We start from the raw sequence: 22,807 nt of genomic DNA on the forward strand, positions 1-22,807 counted from the left end.
TGTCACACGAGGCAGGATATGATGTAAAAAGAGGAACGAGGGATGGCAGATGAAGCAACAGAGTCTGACAAAGACATATGGAGCAGTCAGCCTGTGTGAAATAATAGCCAGCTACAGGGATTCAAAAGCTTAATTCATCACTATAAAAATTTATTTTTATGTTTAGGAAGTAAAGAAACATTTTCAACCAACAATGATGTTATTTTAATGTGATAAATTGAAGAGAAAAAAATCTAAACACGCAGGGAAAACAAGTCATAACTTCAAGTAATGGCTAACTTATACAGTCAACAATGGGGAAAAAAAAAAGTAGCCTGATGTAATTAGGTGACTAGTCAGCTGTTTGGTTGACGCTTGTGGAAAGCCATGTTTATAAAGACGATTTCTGGTTTTACATCAATGCTATGCAAGGTCAGGTATGGGAGCATATGTAGGTTCAACACTTCGTAGCATCAACCTTGGTCCTGTACTGCTCTGGCCAACAGATGGCCATCATCCAGGCCTTCCCATGCCCCATCTTTTCAGGTATCCATCCTCTCAGCTGCCCCCTCCATACTGCACATGATCACCCCCAGCGTCTGGACCAGCCCACCAGGTTCTGGACACCTAGTATGCAGTGAGCTGGATCAGGCCTGGGAAAGCATGCCAGGTGCCCATAACAGTGCCAGTCTTCCCACCCCTACTATCCAGCATGTCAGCTTTAGACACACCATCTTAAAAAAGATGGACCGAAGAGAAGTTGTCAGACACAGATTCAATAGAGTTTTGTTTTGGCCTAGGAGACATGCAGTCCCAAAGCTTCAGCCTCCTCACTCAGCAAGTTACGAGTCTTTGGCAAGGACATCCATGTCCACAAGGACCACAGCATGATCATCAAAGTCCAGATCAGTGAACTGGGCATCACGACACTTTGCTGACCCAGTTACACATTATCCAGTCCATACAGGTACTGAAGACGCACCACTGCCTCACCCCAGAATCAACTGGGAAGAAGTCAGAGCGTCCAAACTTCAATCTCTGTACCAGAATATTGGGTAGATGTCGCACATGGGATGCCATGGAGCTCTAGAATCCTCTAGAGCCTTGGTTCCCAACCTGGGGTCCGGGACCCCCCGGGGGGGGGGGGGCGCGCCAAAGATCTCAAGGGGGGCGCGAGGCTTTGTCTGCTTTGAGGCTGCCAAAAATAGATGTGCAAATATTGACTAAAACCATGATAAAACAGTTAGTAAGTAGTTTATGCAAAGGTCTTTAGATAATAAAAGCATTCATAGACCTCTTTTTAGGGTTTTATCATTGAAACAATTTAAATCTTTGTTGATATTTGGTGTCAGTGTGTCACTTTTTCTTCACTCTTGGGTCCTGGGGGGGCTCCGCTTTTCTTAGGTGCATGTAGGGGGGGCTTCAAGGAAAAATGGTTGGGAAACACTGCTCTAGAGGGCATCTCCACTTACTGAGTCGAATGCCTTCTGGAAGTCAACATAGGCTACAAGCAACCCTCTACTGAATTCCCAGAAGCACTCAGTGAGGACCAAGAGTGCCAGGATGCGGTCTACTGTATCCAAAAAGCACACACTAGCAAAAAGAAAACAAAGATTCAGTTTTCATTACATGCAGGGATGTAACACCTGTAACACCATTTGCAGTTGCCATTCCCGCATCTTGCTAGCTCATGCTGAATTTTCCAGAATATATTCTGATGCATCATGATGCTGGTTCATCTCACGCTGACTTCACGCACATATTCTACAAGGAGGCTGACTGGAAAAAGTCCAGGTTAAGTCAGAGTGAAAATGTTGACCATGCTCTTCAAACATTTAGCTTTACCCTGAAATATCTGAAAATTTTAGCAGTTTGTGCATGGGTGAAAAAGGAGAATGGATAGAGGTATGCATACTACCTAGCTCAGCATCATATGTGTTACTCAGAGAGCGCTTCCTGTTGTGTTGCCACCATGTTTATTTCCAAAAGTTGACAAAAAGTTTCCTTTTTCATCTGGTAGACAGCTCTTTATCTTTCAAACTACTTTTTACCTCTTTTTATGGTTCACAGTGTTTTTATTAAGATTTCCATACATTTTGATTACTTTTTAAAGATTTATTTTTAAGCTTTATCAAGGATGCACGTAACATCAGCATGATATTGGTATCAGCAGATAGAAGAATTTCTGCCAAATTTATAAACCTATTTGATATAGGCTGTAAATTTTGGCCCATATCAGCATTAAAGGGATACTTCAACATTTTGGCAAATTCGTCCATTGCCATAATTACTATAGTCTGAGTGAGCGTGGTGAATGTGCAGGTCACAACTTGTCCATGAGAGCGTTTTGGAGTTGTTGGATTGTGTATTTGATGAGTTTGATGAGGGAAAGCCAGAATACTGTTTGCTTACACTGAGTTGGCACAGCAGGTCCAAACTTAGCAGCGGCGATCTAAAAATAACGACAATTAAAGGTAACGAACCTATTACTAATACTATAAGGATTATGGCATTGGATGAATTTGCCAAAATGTTGAAGAATCCCTTTAAGTATCAGTCAAATACACAAATATTCATTAGACTGGCATTCCTGACGAAATCACATCTCTGAATTGTTAAAAAAAAAAAATTAAAAAAGAAGATGATTTTAATGTCAAAAAGCATCTTTTTACTCAGTTTAGAAACATCTTTCTGGCGTTGTGCCTTTATTTTGATGCAGACAGAAGTGAAGCTGACAGGAAATGCAGGAAGATTCAGACCAGATCTAATCTCAGCACGGACGTTGTGGTTACATGGTATGCATCTTAACTGCTTGGCCTCTGGACATTCCCTGTCAGGACATTTTTTTTTATATTCTCCATTCACAAGAAAAACTACTTGGTTAATATTAAAAAAAAAAAAAACAAATTAGTTTGTCCTGAAAGATATTAATTTTAAACACAGGTGCCGGTGAGGAATGTACTGCAGTGTTATTTTGTTTATTCTACAATAAATGAAAAAAAAACAAGCATAAGAAAACAAACAAAACAGCACCAGTCTTCAGCAGCATGAAAATTTAAAGCAATCTTTAACAAGTTTCAGCTGCTCCTAAAAGGGTTGCAGGAGGTTAAAAGACAAATTTGACATGGTCCACAGAGACTGGAGTGGGTTCATGTGTATTGTATATGTGTTGTGTGCCTGTCTGACACACAGCTATGTGGAGCGGGGTCTGGTTACACTCCAGCTAAAGGGAACACCTCACCGCTGTGTCTCTCAATGTTTCTTCCAGAGTGTGATGCAGTCAGACCTTATAAGGCTGTACGGCTGCTTCAGAGCTACAACAGAGTGAAAGAAGCAGTGAGAGGAAAAGAAGGCAAATAAGAAGGAAATGAAGGAGCAGAGGGGGATGTGAGGGTGAATAAAAATGGGTAGAAACACGGGAGGTATAAAGGGAAAAGGGAGAAGTTTGAGAGTTGAGAGAGAGAGAAAAGGCAGAGAGAAGGATGCCAAGAGGCTGCATGCTTTCCTCTCCTTCACCTCATTACTCATCCATGCTCTCACTCTCTTAATCCTCACCCCCTTTTCTCCCCTCACCTCCTTCCCCCTTATCACTCTCTCTTTCTCTCCTTACTTTTCTCTGAATCTGTGAAAACAAAAGGTTTAAGACACAAGTTAACCCCATCTCCCCTCAAAAGGTAAATCTTTGCTTTAAATATTTAACTTAGTGTTGTCATGATATCAAATTTTTAACTTTGATACCAATTCCAAGTTTAGTATCACGTTCCTCGATACTTAAATGATACTTGAAACTTGAGACAATTCCTAATGGATCAGGAACAGGATGTTCATAAAGGATGGACAGTTTATTAACATGCTACAGTTGAAAGAATACTTCAAAATAAAGTTTTAGTTATTTAATTCTAACTCCTTCTTTATCTATAATCAATTACTTGGTGCTCTTCTTTTATTCTTATACAGTGTGCTTCTCTAAAGGAGACTTCAAACGTTTACAGGGTTGATATTTAAAGATATCTTTAATTCTTAATTTATGTTCATCAAGGTCAGTAGCTCAGCTGCTGCTGGATTTATTTGATTCAGATTTGATTCTGTAGACGCATTTCATTTGATGGCATATATAAAGTATTTTAGGCCTGCCCTTCACAATGTTCATACTAATATTTAAATAGAGAAATTAAATAAATCTATGAGCAGGCCTTCTACAATTAAAGCACTGCTCAAGTAATCAAAACACATTTTATTTATGTACTAATCCAGGGCTATTTTTTCCCTCTGAGCATGGATATGTTCATAGAAGGACTTTTTCTTTTTAACTGATCATTTAATCTCATGCTATGGAGTCAATATAATGAGATGAAACATAAGAAAGTAGCCCCATTACAGTTAACAATAACACTGTTACTGAAGCTGATGTCGCCGATTATTTTTTTGTGATGGATTTGGCAGATAGCCTGTTATTAAGATAGGATGCTTTGTTATAGTTGTTTTATTATCAGCAAGTCACTTGCATCAATAACATATTCTTTGTTGTTTTGTAAAGTCTTGAAGCTAGCAACTGTCCTGCCTCACTTTTTAGTTTAGATTATTTAGATTGATTCTCCTCAAAGGCAACGTTTTAAAGCTTCCTGCATCAATGGAGTATCAAAGAATGATTTTTCTGTTTATCTCCATGAGTTAATGAATACTTCTGTTCTTTCTGATATTTGGCTCTTCAAAGGGAGATTTATTGACTTTTCACAGCTAAGGTCATGGTAATGCTGCCTTCAGCACTACTTCCAGCTGAATGGAGCTGTGATCTGAGACAAGGCTAGGATGTTTTTTTGTTTGTTATATCACTAGCCACTTCTTAGAGGGTGACTTCCCTGAATATTATTCTTTATTCTCTTTATTTTCTCCTTCATTTTCCTGTCTGAACATCTACCTCTTTCACAAAGCAACACTGCCAACACACTCCCTCCTCCGTGTGTCTCTGTCACTAATGGAGAACAGCTCTGTTCATCTCTCAGCTGCTTTACTGATGCATCCAGCAAACAGAACTTTTCAACTCTACAAAAGCAGCCATACACAAGGAACTGCAGCAGCCAGGGAAGAAACTGAAAGAGGCCACAGTATTGAGATAGATTCTCATGCAGGAAATTGTATTTAGGGAAATGTCCACTTCCTGTTTTCTTCTCCAGACCAGCTGATCTGAGAGCTGCACTGAAACTGACTCCAAAACAGCAGCAACTGATATAAATGCATTTGAGCAAGAACGTTTCTGTGTACAAAAAACCTCACAAACTGTTATAGTTTTGGCAGATTGTCCTCATAAATTAACAGCTGCTGAAGCAAATGATGTTTTCAATTATTCCCATGTGTTTCTATGCACTGAAACAGAATAAAATACCAGACTTCCACTCAACAAGCACTGGAAGTGAAATAAAAGGGCCACAAATCAATGCAGCAAAGATGCTTCATGTTTTTTAGGGACCTTATAATTTGCTAAATGAAAAGTTGGAACAGTTGTGATTTGATTAAATACAAATTAGAGATGGTTGGTGTTGACTGTGGCAGTTGTTCATAGCCAAAAAACCATTCATACACACACTCACAGTGAGCCATGTAAACACTGTACCTTGATGTCAAAGTTGCAGTCGAAGCGTTTGATGAGGACAATGAATGCACCCGTCAAGTTATCCCTTGGAGGGGGCTCAATGGGCTCACATGCATTTTCTGGCCGTGCTCCAATCAGGAAGCCCTGCAGGGAAGACATTGTAAGTTATGACATGATGAGAGAAATACATGTGACTTTCAGCCAGGTCTAGGCTAGTGTTGTCTTTTATAATGCAAGCAGTCTTTGGAGTCAATAAAAATTAAAACCCTTTAGTTCTTTTGCCATAAGCTTCTGATAAAGCTACAACCCAACTTCAATTAAATTTAATTTCACTGATCCCTCTTATGTCAGTTAAAAAACACATCAGTGATGCTATGGTCCAACTGTTGTAGCTGCTGGGGTAGTATTTTATTCAAATTTGGAGGTCACCATGTTTTTAATGGTGACTCTATCTAACTCCTATTCAATATTCCCGACAATGAGGTGGAGTTGTGGCTGGGCTTAAGCCCAGTTTATACTTCTGCATCAACTCTACACAGTAGCGGCCTAAGCCGTTTTCAGCACAACAAACCTATGTATTGGAGTGTCTGTATCACTCTGAAAACACTGCTCTGACTCATTATAAATCATTTGACTGCTTTTATGGTCATTATGAACCTCACTGTTTCTGATGATTTGGTACATCCAAAGGTAGGGCATGTGGGTGGGACTGGGTGTGCGAGCTATACTCGTGTTTGTAAAATGTATCATTTGGTGGTCTTGTAATTGTTTCATTTTGTCTATGTTGTATTTGTGTCCATGAGACCCCCTTGAAGATGAGATGCTGCCTCTTAAGGGGCTATCCTTTAATAAACTCTAAACTCATTAAAAAGAGCTACAGAATATACTAGTAATGGGCAGCTGCATTAGATATTACGCCCTTGGTTCTCAACTGGTGGGCTGGGACCCAAAAGTGGGTTGCATTACATATCACGCAATCATTCAAGACCCATTTTTTAGAATACTCGACAAAAAAATCCTACTTTCTTCATTTTTGTACATTTTCTGATTAAATATGAGGATGACATAGAAATTATCATTCCCTTCAATACAATAATTCATATCCAATTTGCAATACCAGTCAAAATCATCACAATTAGATATTTTTTCAAAAAAATTTCAGCCCCAGTTTTATCTAATATTGTGTTGGTTATAATATAGAATGATTTATTGCTCATGTTTGTTGGAAAATACATAAGATGAGGAACTTAAAGAGTAATTGCATATCAAATCGAAATCGCAATATTGGGGAAAAAAACACAATTAACTTAGATTATTTCCCCAGCCCTTTACGTCCAGCCCTAGTGTCAAGAATGCAATGTAATGTAACATTAAATTAGCACATAAGAAATGGACTTCAGTCTCAACTGGACAGTCAAGGACACTGCATATGCTTTATTTGCAGAGTGAATGATTCAGACACATAAAACTGATGTGGCCACAAATATCTGCATTTTCAGGTTAGTATTAGTTTGTCCTGAAAAATCATAGCCGTTGTATTCCCCATCTGTCTTTCTCCCTCTCTCTGCTGTTTCCTGTCTTAGTCCCATTTCCAAACAGCAGCTTTTGAAGACACTGATGAGAGGCAGACAGTGAGAGGGGAGGGATAGATGAAGAAACTGACAGAGTGATAAAGGGAGGGAGACAAACGAAAAACAGAAGACACTAATATGGAGGCAGAGAGAATCAGACACCTGCTGTAATGTAGACGATAGAGGGGAAAACAACAAAAGGGATCAGTAAGGACGAAAATAGAAAGGTGAAAAACAAAAAGAGGCAGACAGGCAAGGAGAGAAGAAGCAGAGCAGAAAAATGATAAAGGATAAATACACTAGAGAGGAGCGGAGGGAGCTGATGTGATATACCTGCTGCTCTTATGCAACTGTAACTAACACCGCTGTGTGTGTGAGGCAGAGTGTTAGACAGGAAGTGTGGACTGCTGAGGGACTTTGGGACTTTACTGCCACTTTCAACTCTCTCTCTTTCTCTCTCTCGTCCTCTTAAAGCCATAGCTAAAAAAAATACAACCCTGTATAAGGGGGAGAGTCTACTCTCTCTCTCTCTCTCACACAGTCTGTCTGAAAGCAGCACACAGCTTCTCTGAGTGTGTTTCGCACTGTCTGCCACATTGACATGACTCAAATCCAGCAGAGCAACATAAGGAAAATGACTGTAGTGACACATCAAATCTTTTCACAAGCATAACCACAGGACACAATGGTACAGGCAATTTCAGCCTAAACGAAATGTCCCGGTTGTTGCTCAACATTAATAACACCTGACGTAGGAGAGGCTGGAGAACAAATGTGAGGAATCACTTGCCACAGTCACCTCTGGGTGCCTCCTCCCTGCCCTGCTGCTAAATGACATCACTGTGCTACTGCCTCACATTCCCCTTCCTGGCTCTAAAACAAGAGGCAACAGCGCCCTCTGTTGGTAAGGAAAAACACCTGAGGAAGCACAGCACCTGACTGAAATGCAGACATGAGGAAAAACAGGAAATGACAAAGGAGGGAGGGGGAACTCCTGAAAAAGTACACTGTAAGATGAAATGCGGTCTGCGCAAGGACAAAGGAGATCACGTAAATACAATAAAATTATCAAAATACCAACTTAAACTAAAGAAAATCATACCTCTGCCCTGCCAGACTACAAGCAGTTTAACAAGAGGCTCTTCTGTGCAAAAATACTCAATGTTTTCTCTCTGCTGTGCCCACTTAGGCTTAAATTTATGACAAATGGGGCTGCAAATACTTTTCTTCTGTGCATTTATTGTACATGTGGAAACAATACAGAGGGGGAAATAATTAACTGTTGACTAAGCTACAATTTCTGGTATTGAGTTAGTCCTGGTCTAAGCTGTCAAGATTTGGAAACTCAGAATGTGTGCAATGTACTCATTGAGCATGTGTGATGTAGAAACAGTATTTCAGCAGTCCTGACTGCTGAAATATCATTTGCTCAATATCAAAAGAGAAAATGTCAGAGGGAAGGGGAAGGTCAGTGAGAGAAAGAAACTTAACATTTGACAGCAAAAGATTGTTTTTAGAGTGAAAGTACACATTAACTGTACTAAAAACAACCTCAAATAACAATAGAAACTCATCATGGGGTTCATACATCTAACTGCTCATTTAAAGAAGAGATGTATTATTGGGCAGAGGATGTGACTTGCAAGACAAACCCTTTGGATGTGAAATCAGAAAAAATCTCAGGGTATCTGATGTGCATATGTACTAATATGCACGTCAAATATTACCAGAGGTCCCGTTAACTGAATATTCTCCGTCATTAATGAGGAATAACTGATGGGATAATGAGGATGATACTGTGTGCCAGCACACTCACAAAGACGGACGCACAGATCCTTTCTGTTTTGCATGCATGGCCTCTCATGGAGGTTGTTAAATCTATTACCTTTTATCCACCAAGCCAGTTCCAGCCAGTTGGGGGCTGGAGTTCTTTGGTTTTCCATAGCCAAAGCACTGGCTCAGGGCCAGAAAACTGGTTCTACAGTGGCACCAACTCCAAGCTGCACCAGTTAAACATCAGGAGCTGCGTGCTCATGTCCGTCACTGGGGGCGGGAGTGGAACGTACAACACAAGAAAGTGCGCTGCTTTTGAAGAGTTGAGATTTTGTTAAAAGCAGCACAGATGTCTCTGAAAACTGTATTCTGTGCTCTAAGTAAAGTCCTGAAAGCCAACAGCAAAAGTTGAAGCACGACAAGATCCGCCTTCTCTTTTATTGTGCAGGATTGGCGCAAGTATTGCTGGGAAAAAGGGAGTAACGTCTGGGACGCATAATGACGTGGCTGTTGGAGCCAGATCCAGCCTGTGGAAAAGTCAGTTTGTCAGTTCTTAAATTAAACCAACTCCAAACTAGCTCCAGCCAAGCACCAGCACTGGGGCTGGCTTGGTGGAAAAGGGGTAAATTTTAAAAGGACTCCTTTCATAGTCTGTGGGCACTATCACTGACTTGGACACAGCAGATTAGCCCACAGAGCATCGCTATTTGGGTGCTGACAGTGCACAGGGCTGGAGATGTCCAAGCACATCAGAGGGCTACAGCTGCTGTTGTGGTGCAGCGGGTCAGCAAGCTTCAATTTGTGTAGTTTTAAGCAGATATCACATTGAACAAAATGTAGACAAGGTCTCATAAACAATAGCTTTAATCATAGAGCATAGAAATTGTTTTTATCACATCATATTTACATAATTGTAACGATACATTTACACCATAAAAAGATTGTTTTTTACCTTCAGGTGATAGTGGGTATGCACTGAAGCTATGACCTTTTATGCTATTTAAGTCATACAGCAGATGTGCAATAAAATACTGTAGAGGTGTTTGTGTTGAAGAGTGCACTGCTAAATATGAGACAGCAATACAGAGTGGCATTAATTGTAGCATGCACTGTGTTGAACAATTTGGAAACGAGGGATACCTTCCTTTTCCATCTATGCATCCAACCTGAATAGGTTGGAGAAGGCAACAGCTGGGCTGTATCTTGATGTAATCATTAATGGCAGATATTAGCTTAAAAAGTGAATCATCTGTAAATATGAAAAATTCTACCGATATTTACCACCAAAATTTTAACAGTCTGCCTGTATCAGCTGTAAATATTGGGAGTTTGAACAAATAAGTTAGTGGAGTTTTATGCTGAACTGTGTGTTTTAAGGACTGTAGTTTTAGGTCTGAACTACATCTAACTGTCAGTATCTATATCAGTAAGGGCTAAAATTATTCTGTAAATATTGACATGAATCAAATATGGTGCATCCCTAACTCCAGTATCAGTTTGAATCATCATACATCAAATATAACTAACAGCATGCACTGCTTTGATTACTTCTGCCATTCTTTGCATTAGTCTTGTTGTTCATGATGGAGTCTATTCTACTAAATACTTAAGACTTCTCTTCTGTCTATTTGATCAACCACTACTTTAAGTTCACTTTAGTACCCCCCAGTCTCCTCTCTTAACCAAACGTAATACTGGGTATTTTTAAATTCAGGTTGTTTTGAAAGACATTTTTCTTGTGGGGACATGTGTGCATGATTTCAGGATGATTCAGACATTTAAGAAAAAAAAAACGCTGGTGTAACAGGAAGACTTGGGGCTTTATAAATCTGATGAAAGACTACTCATTGATGTTTTCTGTTTTGCATGAACTCCAATTTTTTGCACCTTGACACACATTTGGCCTCAGAGTATATCTGTGGACACTTAGTTGTCCAAGATATTCATACTGGAGAGAACTGTAGTAATTAGAAAATCTGACTTCTAAAGTAAGCCATCTCTTACTGCTGCTCTTTTCTACTTTTGTTAACAAATTGATGTTTGACAAGTTTAAAACACACTGAGGACTATATAATCAGGGCAAAGCTTTCTTAGAAGCATTTGTGGAGGAGTTTCTAGAACTGTTTTCTAATTGTTAAGCAGCCATTAACCCAAAAGCTTTTCTCTTGTTTAACTCTTTCGTTCTTCTAATATAGTACTGGAGTGCCAACAGACTCAGAGGGATGTCTCCGTCACAGAATTCACACAGGATGAGGAGGATGGGGATTTCTCTGATGGACTTCTCCAAACATCTTCGCAATGATCACACTAAATCCCATCAGTAAAGATCTCACTACAGAGCTTGCTTGCAGTAGAAAGAGGAATTAACATCTGGCTCTAACATGACTAGGGCCTCCTGTAAGCAGATTAAAGCTTGTTTGAGTATTTCATTGATGAGCAGATTGACTGTAACCTGTGTAAAACATGCCAAACCTTCTAGCTAAGGCACAACCACAACAGGAAGCAGATGAAGCCACTGAGTTCAAAATGCAAACAGACCTCAGTCTTTCTCTCTGTACATAACACTTATATTGCCAGTGAATGAAGGCACTGTAGTTTAAAAGTGAAGAAGAAACGTCTGCAGATACGGTCAATGTCTCATCTACTGTCTCATCAGGAATGAGCACTGCTATTTGCCGTAAAGAGCTATGACATGTTCATTCATAAGCATATTTACCAGAAAAAGGCATAAATGACTCATACAGATGCATTAGGAAACTACACAAGTGCTTCACCTCAATAAACATAGAGTTGCTTAATGTTTGATATTAAACCTCTGGCTATGTGCACAACAGAGGTGGTTCTGAAAAGATGTGTTTCTACTGAAGATACTTTACACTAAATATAAATAAAGATCTGGGAACATTCATTTATCCCAATTATTTCTGCTTTGGGACAAACATACTTCACAAGCCAAAAAAGTCAGAGAGTTGTTGTTCACTCTGGGACGCACTAATAAAAATGACCATTTTTGGGCTGCCAAAACACCTGCTCCGTGTGGATAAACACCACTACGATTAAAAAAAAAAAAAAAAAAACTTTGCAGATACTCCTAAACTTTCTCTGTGTGGACAGTCCCTAAGTTGCGGTGGTATGGGGAAAAAACATCTCTTTCGCTACACCCATACATCCATCTATCTTCTTCACCTTATCCGAGGTCGGGTCTCGGGGACAACAGCCTAAGCAGGGAAGCCCAGACTTCCCTCTCCCCAGCCACCTCATCCAGCTCTTCCTGGGGGATCCCAAAGGCCAAAAAAAAGCCATAACTCTTATATGTATAATGAACAATAAAACTCATTAGATATCTGAATTTTGAGAGAGTTTTAAATAAAAAAACTCACCAGAAGACAGCCATATTTTAGTCTGATGGGTAGTGTCATTGGGCGACAGCAGTCAGTGGCCTGTACTATTTCTATCAATAGGTCACTCATAAATTCTTATTATAATAAACACGCTCACACCTTTGGTAAAGAGAAAAATCATAAGGATGTTATTCTCAGTGTAAATCAAAGTGAATGTAGTAGAAGGAAAATGTGCAAGCAGAGCTGATATGACAGTGCCAGCAGAGGCAGTGTGAGAGGGAGAGAGCGCACACCTGGGTGAGTAGTGAGTGCTGGCCATTAACACCTATGCAGCTCTGAGTACCACATGCGAACATGTCTAAAAAATTTGATGGGTGGTTTATAATGCTGTTGCCTGATGATGTCACACTACTCAGATTGCACTGCAGACTACAACATGTAGGCGTCCTGGTCAGTTAAAAAATTTGAATTTCTATTTAAAACTTTTTCAAAATGCAGATATCTAGTGGGATTTTTTTGTTCAATAAGACACAAATATCTATCCAATAAGGTGAATTTGTCTGATCATGCAGAGTTCCTTTTAAAAACCACCCCATCAACTGATGTGATCAGCTCTATTTTCCTAGTTAAACAAAAGCATGGCTTTATTTATATCCATCCAGCCTCCCTAGCAGTGTTTGGAATTTAAGCTCTTTTTAGAGATCTGGATCATTTGGCTCGACTTAGTAAACCTGCTCTGAAAAGAGAAACAGCTCATGTCCTTCACAAAAAGAGCCAGCTAGTAGGACCAGCTCACCTGGTCACATTATGACTCCCTCTTTACTCATCTTTAATTGAGGAGTCAATTTAATTCAACCAGTGCCACAAAAGATTTAATTGCTAAATCGTAGATCCCCATGTCCTTTGAAAGCATGTTTGGGACAAAATGAGGGGGGAAAGCTGTTAAAGAGGCATTGGTAGCCTCTTAGCCCATGGCTGATTAGCTTCACTGCACACTTAAAGCAGGGATACCATGCCAAGCTAAGAGAGCCATGGAGATGATGTATGGGCTGTTACTTGCACAAGAGGTAGGAAAGTCAGTTATGATATCAAGTTGTCACTGAGGGTGGGTTGTGAGAGCATATTATGGATGCACATACAAAAGTACAGTCAACATGGTCAGAATGCCCAGAATGGATAGCCGTTGCAAAATGTAAACAGGGAATCTAAATTAATAGAAAGTACTTTCTGAGACTAAAAGTTCAAACTATGAAACAGTGTTCAACAGCGCTCTTAAGGGGAAAATTGTAAAGTTTTTCAAATCAATTTGCTGGAGCAAGTGTGCACATTCTTGCACTTTGGAGAAGTATTTGTGAGAAAATGCTAATAAAGACTCATGACCACTTTGAGAAGCTAAGCCAGTAAGCCAGCCTTTGAGATCATTTTATCTAGACTTCATCACTATTCAATGCAGACCACATACAGATACAAAGATAAAAAAATACTCACAAACAGAACTGCAGGGCAAATAAAGCTCAACTAAACAGCATGCGTAAAAACTCCAGGAGGAAATAAAGCAACCTGAGGAAGTGTTGAAACATGTTTGTTTGACATATGAATGGCCTCTATAGGTTCTCTGCTTCTCCATGTGTGATGTCATACTCAAGGCTTGATGTGATATGGGAGTATATGTATTGCCTTTTATACCTCTCTATGAACTCCCATAACCAAAACAAGTGTAATAAAATTATTTCCTGAAGTTTGCAATAAGAGTGCTAAGGGCAGTTACAACGGAAGCATTTCTTCTTTCGTGAAAGTTCAAACAAGTACATTTATTTTCAAACCTTAGAGGCTTTACCACCAGTCACAGCCAGGCCTCTTCAACTGCCTTTAAACCATCTGAACCACAAAGTTTCCAAAGAAAACCCAAGTATTTCTAAAAAGAATGTGTCTGTAGATCAGTCTATAATTTTGGAAATGAGAGTGGGTATATATATAGATGTACCAAGTGGTGTGTAGAGAATTTGCTGTAAAAAGGATTTTCCATTGTGTGCTATATTCACATCAGAATTAAAAATTAAAAAAGGAATTAGGTAACCCACAGGTTCAGCCCCATATCAGGAGGGGAGAGGAGAACTGACTCACAAGACAATTTATTTTTTAACAAATTCAAGTCACGTTTTAAAATTCAAATATATTCTTATCACCAGTGCCGAGTATGGCAAAACATCAATGAGCAATCTTTCCATGTGTCCAGTGTTGATTTTGTCTACTAAAAGTATGACTAAACGTTAGGGGTCGGCTGATCATCAGCCTAACTGATTATGGAGGCCAATATCTGGCATTTGACCAATTATCATATCTGTATTTTTTACCAATATTCGATCATGTTTATTAATAAAGACTACTTTGGTTCCACTGTAAAGTGTTTCTTCCCATCTTCCTTTATTTTTCACTCCCCACAGTCTCAACAAATTTACTTTGTACAACACAATCTGATTGGCTAAATGTCACAAGTATGAGCCAATCATCATTTAAGCCTGGGTACCACTGACACACTGAACGTATATTATTACTTTGTGTTTTTCTGCTTCTACTGTGTCACTTTTAGCCATTTCAGAGCTGGGGCTAAATTGTTTGCAATTTTACTTTTGCCAAATTTAGTACATTTTTTGTGTCATAATAAATGCATATCGGTTCTATCTAACTATCTTGTTTTCTATGAAGAAGTCTTGACCAAGACTAACTTAAAACAGATCTCTGGTGATAAAAATTTAGAGAAAAAGTAAGTTTAAGTGAGACTAAAATGTTAGTGATGGACTGTTGGACATTCAGAATCCAGGGCATTTCTTCATGTAAGATATGTTAGTATTTTTATCAATATATTCAAAATCAATTAAGGTTGATAATGCATTAACATGTTTTACATGTTAGTGTTTTACATGTATATTTATCTGACAGTATGACTTCTTCAATTAGTTAAAAGAAAGTCTTGGCTAAAAGTTACGAAAAAAATGTAAGGACTCTTTCATCAATAAAATTGGACGTTTTTTTGAGTTTTCATTGACTAAAACATTACATTACACTAAAATGTGATTAAAAGCGACTTTAATCTCAAGGCTGAGACTGAATTTAAAAATTCAAAATTAACACTGCTTGTGTCCAACCCAGATGGATAGAAAAATAAATCTGACTGTGCTAAAGTAGAAAGACAGCATACAAAAATATTGTTACCCTTTAAGGCCTGATTAAATGTTTATTTTCTGGACTTCTCTAATCATGACAAGATACCTTAATAATGCATTTCTTCTTGTAAGAGGCAAACTATCCTGTCTCCTCTAGTCTTTGACACAGAGCGCGAACTTTAGTGCTTTCAGGGAGATTTAAATTTTAGACTAGAGATTTCAGTTTTGCTACATTTTGGGTCCACAGTGAAAATACTAATATGAACATTCCAGAAATCATACAAAGCATAACTGTTTCATATTGTGAGTGTTGTTTGAGACCCTTGCTTTGTAAACAGCCCATTTGTGTACGCAGAAACAGGAAAGGTTTTGTTTGAATCCTTGATCTCTGAGGGGAATCCTCTGGAGACTATTTTGTTGGCGCTGGCTGTCTTGTGATGCAGGGAATGGTGCCGATGCAGCATTGCAAAGCTACAACATTTGAAGTGATTTTATTGGGTCAAAGTATAAAGAATAATAGATTAATTTCAGCATAAGTAAAAAAATTCAACTCAATCAATTTAGGCTGATGAGAAAGTAAATATTTTGCAACTGAAAACCTATTTTACTGGTTTACTCTTCATGCGGTTTGCCTCATACTCCTTCAATCCAGGTGTTTTTGTAGAGCCCCAAGTTGAACAAAAAGTTTAACTCAAAGCAGAGGGTATAAAACTTTAACCTGACAGTATTTTCTTTGCAGCAAAATCAGATTAAGAAAAGGAGAACAAGAAATAGATGGTCTTTAATAATACTGAAGGCAGCTCAGTGTTGAGCCTCATGTAAAAAGAGGGCTCTGTCTGATCAATGATCAAAAGATACATTAAGACCTGCAGGCTGTATTACACATGCATGAGATTTTATAGGTGCCTTTTTCTTCACTGTGCATTTTCTTGAGATTCTGTTACAGTGACTGAAGCATATCATCACCGATCTTAGACTAGGAGAATCTCTGACTAGTCCAGTAAGTGGGATAGGAGGGTCTTTGCCAGTTGGCTCCTCCACTTTGATAATGTGGATCCACTTACATGGCAATGTTGTTGAATGCAGCTGCAAACCACAGCAGCTGTCTGTAAAAGCTAACTGGCAAACAAACACTCACAATGAGACAGAGCAGGATAACTTGAAATAGACGGATCGAGTTCAGCCTTCAGGGACTGGGCCAGCATGTCTGCATGGCTCTCTGCCCCAGATAGAAGGCGGCCAGAGAGCAGAGGTTATATATAATACGCCTAGATTACAAGTGAATGTACAAGAGAAAGTATTCAGCAGAGCTCAAGACGGAGACATTTCTCAGCTTTCATACCACAGACTCTTAAGAGACATTAGGTGATTTAGGTGACACTTTTAATTAAAAAAAAAATCCATGCTTAGTGCTTCCAATATCGGTAAAACTGAATGACTCCACACAAGGTAAAAAAAAATAGGAATGTGACATACTCCAAACCACATGAATTGAACAAATTAAGTACAGCATTAGCCCTCCTTAATACTTGCCTGTTATAAATGGCCATTAACTTGGCCTGCACAACTTCCTGTTGCAAGCAGTTTGACAAGTTGTGAGTGTACATTTAAAACGGCCAATCTCCTCCCAGGAGGTACATGTGTGAAAGGTAATCTATCAAATATCTTGTCCTGAATGTCCAGAAAATACATTTAAAATTTCAGGAGTTCTATGTGATTCATTGTGTTTTGCAACACAGCATGATGGGACTGAGATCATTAAAGGCTGTGATCGTTCTTTTATTCTTCAAACTCTATGGTGTAGAGCTGACACTGACAATGATCTCAACATGATGCTCAGTTCCCCAAATATATCATTAGATCACATCTCCCAGAATAATGCCACTGGTCCTCCATGGTGGTTTTATCATTCTAAATATGACAGGCTTCAATCTAGATAAGTGGCAGCAGTAATAGCTGTCCAAATACAAGACTTAACCTGCATACAAACACTAAATAACAGAGTATTTTCAACTAGTCTGCCTCTGAGCCTTGAAAGCCCTTTGTACAACAACAAGTGAGCTCTTGACTGTGAGAAACGCCACAATGACCAGCTTAGATAGCAGACATGAATCATGCCTTCTGTTTGTGGATCAACCAGTAAGCTGGTTGCTGGGTGGGGGGATGGTACACAACCTCTCAAAACAACAACATCAACACATATTATTTCAATCCTCATGGCATAGCTGTAATGTTTGGGGGCAGTTTCACAACATGTTATTAAACTTTGATTCAGCTTGATTTAAGTCCAACCACAATTTAATTCTAATAAATCATGTCGTAGCACTACAGTGTGTGATCTGATTTCAATTTAGCAGAACATATATTTATATTTTTATTGTTGTAACATCTAATTCATTTGTTATGTGACTGAGTTTTAGATATATCATTAAATATAAACCAAAATTTTAAAAAATAAGTGACATACTTACTGTTTTACTCTGTTACTCTACCCATAGAAATGAAAGTGAGGTAGTCTGGATGTCAAAGTTATAATCGAGACGAACTTTTTGGGGACCAACATTAATACCAAAGTTAAAAACAGGAATTTAGCTCATTGCTATTACCGATGTTTCCTCAAAACCTCATATGATGTTAACAATCCCACTGTGAAAAAAATGTCTTTTATGTTTGACGATGAAAACAAACAGAGTTTGTCCAACAGGTAACTTCCTCTGCCAAGTATGAAAATGTCATCTTTGATTCAGCAGTTAGGTGAATTAGATGCCAGTTTTAAAATGCTTGGACACAACATATAACATCTAATACTGACATCTGTTCATGACACATTATTTGACACATTATTTGCTGATTGTCAAAAAGGCCAATATTGGCTGATACTCATGTTAAATCAACACTCTGGTGGATCGCTATTAAAACCAGTCCTTTTGATATTGATAATGAAGCTACCTTAATGTTAACATGTTGCTAGTTATGTTGCTTTATAACAGTAAAGAAAAATAAAAAACACAAATCAACTAAAAAGTCAGTTAAGCATTTCTACTTTTTATGTTCCATGTATTCCAATATTAAGCTTATTCCACCCCAAAAACTGATGTTTTTTTTATTTTTTTGCTCACCTCTGAACCTCTGTATCAAAATCCCCCTACTAAGAGAGGAGTCACTCCTTCTGCTGAAGAATGGATTCCATCAACTAACGTTACCATGATTTTTACAGAATTCAAACCCGCAATCTGCTCAATTCTGCACCTTATTCAACAATAATATAAAATGCATAAAGGAAATAAAGGAATGAAAAAATCCCAATGGACTGCGGGATGTTTAGTTCCTTCATCCTCATAATAAAATTGTACCTTGCCTTTTTCTCCATTTCTGTATTTTTGTTGTTGCACCAAATCAATAGTCACAAGTATGTAAATAGCTGGTTAGCTTGGTTAATGCAATCAAGTGTTGTAATAAAATTTTATAGAAATATCTATGGAGGATTAGAATGGTGAATTTTACTTCTGGAACCAGCGCTGCCAAATAGTGGGTGGGCACTGTTGAGCTCTATAGAAGCCAGTTAATGTTTATGCTGATGGGTGCTCGAAACATAACAAGAAGACTTGTTGCTTTTTTGTTAAAGCAGTGGCACACATGCACTACAGCACCTTTAATCAATAAACAGCAAAAAACCAACATGAACACACACACAACAAGGAAAGTAATAACCAATGCCACCTTATCAATGCCAAAGACTCACATGAACAAAACAGGCAGATGAAATCCACCAGACACACTGAATGCTTTCCAAACTGAAGAGCAAACCTAAACTCACTGTCTCTATGTGAATGTGGAGCTGCCTATTGTGCTGAAAGTCAATCTGCCCCCCCGTTCACTGATTACAACCTAATATATACTCTACTGTCAAAAACAACAAGTTTTTAATATGACCACTTTGGTTGTAAACAAAAACATATTATCAAACAAGACAAACAGCATAAGCAGAGGGCGAGACAACAACCTCACTATTGAGAAAGGACGCCACAGACAAAGCTGGATCCCTAAAGAAGACAGACTGTGCACCCACTGCAGCCAACAGGAAGTGTAAACAGAGCTGCATTTTCAAACCACCTACCCCTTACAAAATGAAATCAGAGACAAGTTCTTTCCTCTTTTCACCAGCAAACAAAAAAAATCTAGTATGAACAATGAACAGAAGCTTCCATTTCTGCTTGGTGAAGTGCCAACAGTGTGCAGAAGTTGCGCAAAAGAGCCTCAAACACCACAACCCCACCATGAACGGGACAGTCAGCATGTTAAAAAAAATATATATATATATATCACTGGCGTCAGGCCAAAACCTAATATCTCTATTTCTCAATATTTTAATTTATTTTTCATATCAGTGCTATTGAGCACCCTTTACATCTGACAGTAGGTTTAACCTTTTTTTTTTTCATCCACTATAAAGTGGAGATTTTGGAGATGGAAGGTTTTGGCATGACACCAACAATGTATAGAATTTCTACATTTTTAAACATTATTTTAAAGTTAAACCAAGATTTTTGATAGCAATTCTAATATTTTTTCTGCTATTATTATCATTACAAATTTGTGCATTGCTTTGGTAATAAAACTTGTGATGTTTTCCATGCCAATAAAGTCTGTTGATTGAATTGAGTTGAACTGAGAAAGAGAGAGATAAAGCAGGGATATTTTGTCTATGTAATACATGTGTTTCAGTGGCATTGAATAGCATCATTGAGACTGTCTTTGGCGACTAGCACTAGTCTTTGTGCATTAGGTGGTATTTGCAACAACGCTGCTTGGAAGGGGGCAATTTTGCTCCAGTTTTCGAAATATTTCCTTTTATACATACTCGCAGATGGGACAGCCACACCTAAGATGGAGTGTAGTCTAAATGCAATTCACCCTTTTGTGTGTGCTTTGTGGATTTCATGCTATCTTTTCTCCTCATTCACACAGGTTTACACGCAAACACAGCAAGCCTGTCATGTATTAGACCTTTAGTTTCTTTTTATGTTTTTATGATTTGAATCTGAGTCTCTTAAGCTGTAAAGGGGAAACATTTAAAAGAATCAAAGATCATAAAAACTGAATGATATGCAGAAATTTGCTATAAAGTCAAGAAAAAAGGTCACAAGCTCCCTAGCATTTCCACACTCACCTTAAGTCCATCCCCAGGTAGCCGATAGCCGAACCTTGCAGGCAGGTCATCGAAGTTCTCAGTTTTATTATCAAATGAGTACTGAAAGGCAAAAAACTGATTTATTAAAATGCATAACCAAACAAAAACATTATACTTTCTAATTACTCATGTTAAAAAAAAACAGGGGTTTTACATACAGTTTATCTGTTATACAAGTGGATGACTTTACTCACAGCAGCAATGTCAGCCTCCACAGGCAGCAGGTTGAGGAAGGCGAAGAGCTGAACAGTGAAGATGGTGTAAATCTGTGTAGCCGACAGCATAAGCATTCCCAGAGACAGCAGCATCTTGGCATCACGTTACAACCCCCTGCTGCTATGCCACTTACTCGTAAACATACACAACCATAAACACACACGCTCACACACAAATGACAAGGCGAGGGGGGGGGGCCCTTTACAGACAGCTGCTGTCGTCACACCTAGAAAAAACAGCAAAGCGTGTGTTAATGTCAAGCCTTTATTCAAATATAATGACATATTGGTTACAATTAATCTGTATTTTTGGTGAATTTAAGTTTAATTGTCCTAGAGAGATGAACCACTTCTAAAGTAGCGTTAGAACCTTACTTGTAGTAGCTTTTATCTCCTCTTATAATGCAGACATGTACATCTGGAAAAAAAACAAAAAAAAACAGCTTTGTCAATAAGGAGATGATGCCGAGTTAATATTTTTATTCTATACAACAAGCTAGTTGAGTGGATCAGTAAGCACAATAGAAGAGAAATGTACAGGGTGGGGTGGCATTTCTAGGAAAGTGTAATTTCATTATTTTTTTCCTCCAAAGTGCACCCAGAGAGGCCGGGTGAGCTAACACACTGCATATTTTATGAACAGATGTCATGCCATGACCATTTTCAGCTGCAGCAGAACTTAGCTGTGAGCACAACTGACTTTCATGCTACCTTCAGGTGTTTGGCTGCATCAGTGTACTATCCATGGGGTCTGGGATCTATTTCAATCCGGCAACTGGTCTTTTGAGTATCTCAGGTCAGATGCCTCACCTACTGGAGATTCATGTGATGAGAAGATCTGGTGAAGGATCATAACCGTCGGTACTACTTAATCTTCTGCACCTGTGCCAACGCTGACCTCCTGGACAGCAGTATGCTCCAAAAAATGTCTCGGCAACATCAAATGTGATGTTTCCACTTTCTAGTTCTAATTTGGTAACAAACTGAAAGATTTGTGCTCTCCTAGCTTTTTAATCTTACCCTAAAAGCAGCAGATGAAGAATTAGCAGTGTGTTTTTTTGGTAAAGTTTCTGTAAGTCAGTGCCTTTGTTTCGCATGAGGACTTTTTTTCCGCTGCTTCCAGTAAATCCTTCAGCTCATCTGTTCTGTTTTGCCAGTTTCCTCTTAATAAGAGAAGTAAGCTCCAGGCCTATCATAACATCATGAGGGGTAAAAGCTCACATAGTTATAAGAGTAGCATGTGATCAGGTCAGTAGAAATGAATAACAAAGGTCCTGCCAGGCTTTGGACCGTAAGGCCGCACTGTCTAGCATTTATAGGGGTAGTGATTGGACTTTCTTTCTCTTTGAAATCAACAAATTTATACATAAGAGCATATTAAAGATCTGGATATTATCTTAAGAGAACTAGTGAATTTCTTTTGATCTCACATGAGTTCTCTGACATATATAGAGAAATCTGCCTATTGTACTCATGCATTAAAGCTTATGACACATGGGGATTTCTAAAAACACAGCTGTTGTGGCACCTGTCCTCATTTATTATTTCACACTAGTCTGTGACCAAGTATTTACAGTCTCGAAACTAATTCAGCTCTGTGTAACACATTCTTTTATCCATCTTAGAAAAAAATATATCTTTTTAAACAGATACATCTTAACTGTCTCATTGTAGCCTCAAATTTAGCATGTTTTTATGAAAAAACAAAAACATAACTTTGTCCATCAAAGAACTTACTACAACATTCATCAGAAAGTCTATGGCAGAAATAAATATAAAAACATTACTAGGATAGCAACAGCCTAATCAACATCCCTACTTCGGATAAGGCCACTGATTCAGATTCAGATTCAGATGACTTTATTAACCTCCAAAGGGCAATTCAATTTACAGTTTACTCTGCCTTATTGAAACAATCTAAATAGTCAAAAACAAGCAAATCCAAAACATTCACTGCAGCATATAAACAACCACATTCACATG

At 38.5% G+C, this 22,807-nt stretch overlaps 1 protein-coding gene across 1 annotated transcript in view; it reads right to left on the bottom strand.

Moving 5' to 3' along the window:
• Positions 1 to 22,807, bottom strand: part of rnf13 (ring finger protein 13) — a 71,280-nt gene that overhangs the window by 46,060 nt on the left and 2,413 nt on the right. Inside the window, exons 2-5 of the mRNA XM_041791442.1 lie at positions 21,200 to 21,242; positions 20,804 to 21,051; positions 20,589 to 20,669; positions 5,591 to 5,713 (exon numbers count right to left, since the gene is read on the bottom strand). Coding sequence (XP_041647376.1) covers positions 5,591 to 5,713; positions 20,589 to 20,669; positions 20,804 to 20,917 — 318 coding nt within the window. The 5' untranslated portion in view covers positions 20,918 to 21,051; positions 21,200 to 21,242. The remainder of the gene's footprint in view (positions 1 to 5,590; positions 5,714 to 20,588; positions 20,670 to 20,803; positions 21,052 to 21,199; positions 21,243 to 22,807) is intronic.

The sequence above is a fragment of the Cheilinus undulatus genome, linkage group 7 (genome assembly GCF_018320785.1).
Source record: "Cheilinus undulatus linkage group 7, ASM1832078v1, whole genome shotgun sequence".
NCBI classification, from domain to species: domain Eukaryota; kingdom Metazoa; phylum Chordata; class Actinopteri; order Labriformes; family Labridae; genus Cheilinus; species Cheilinus undulatus.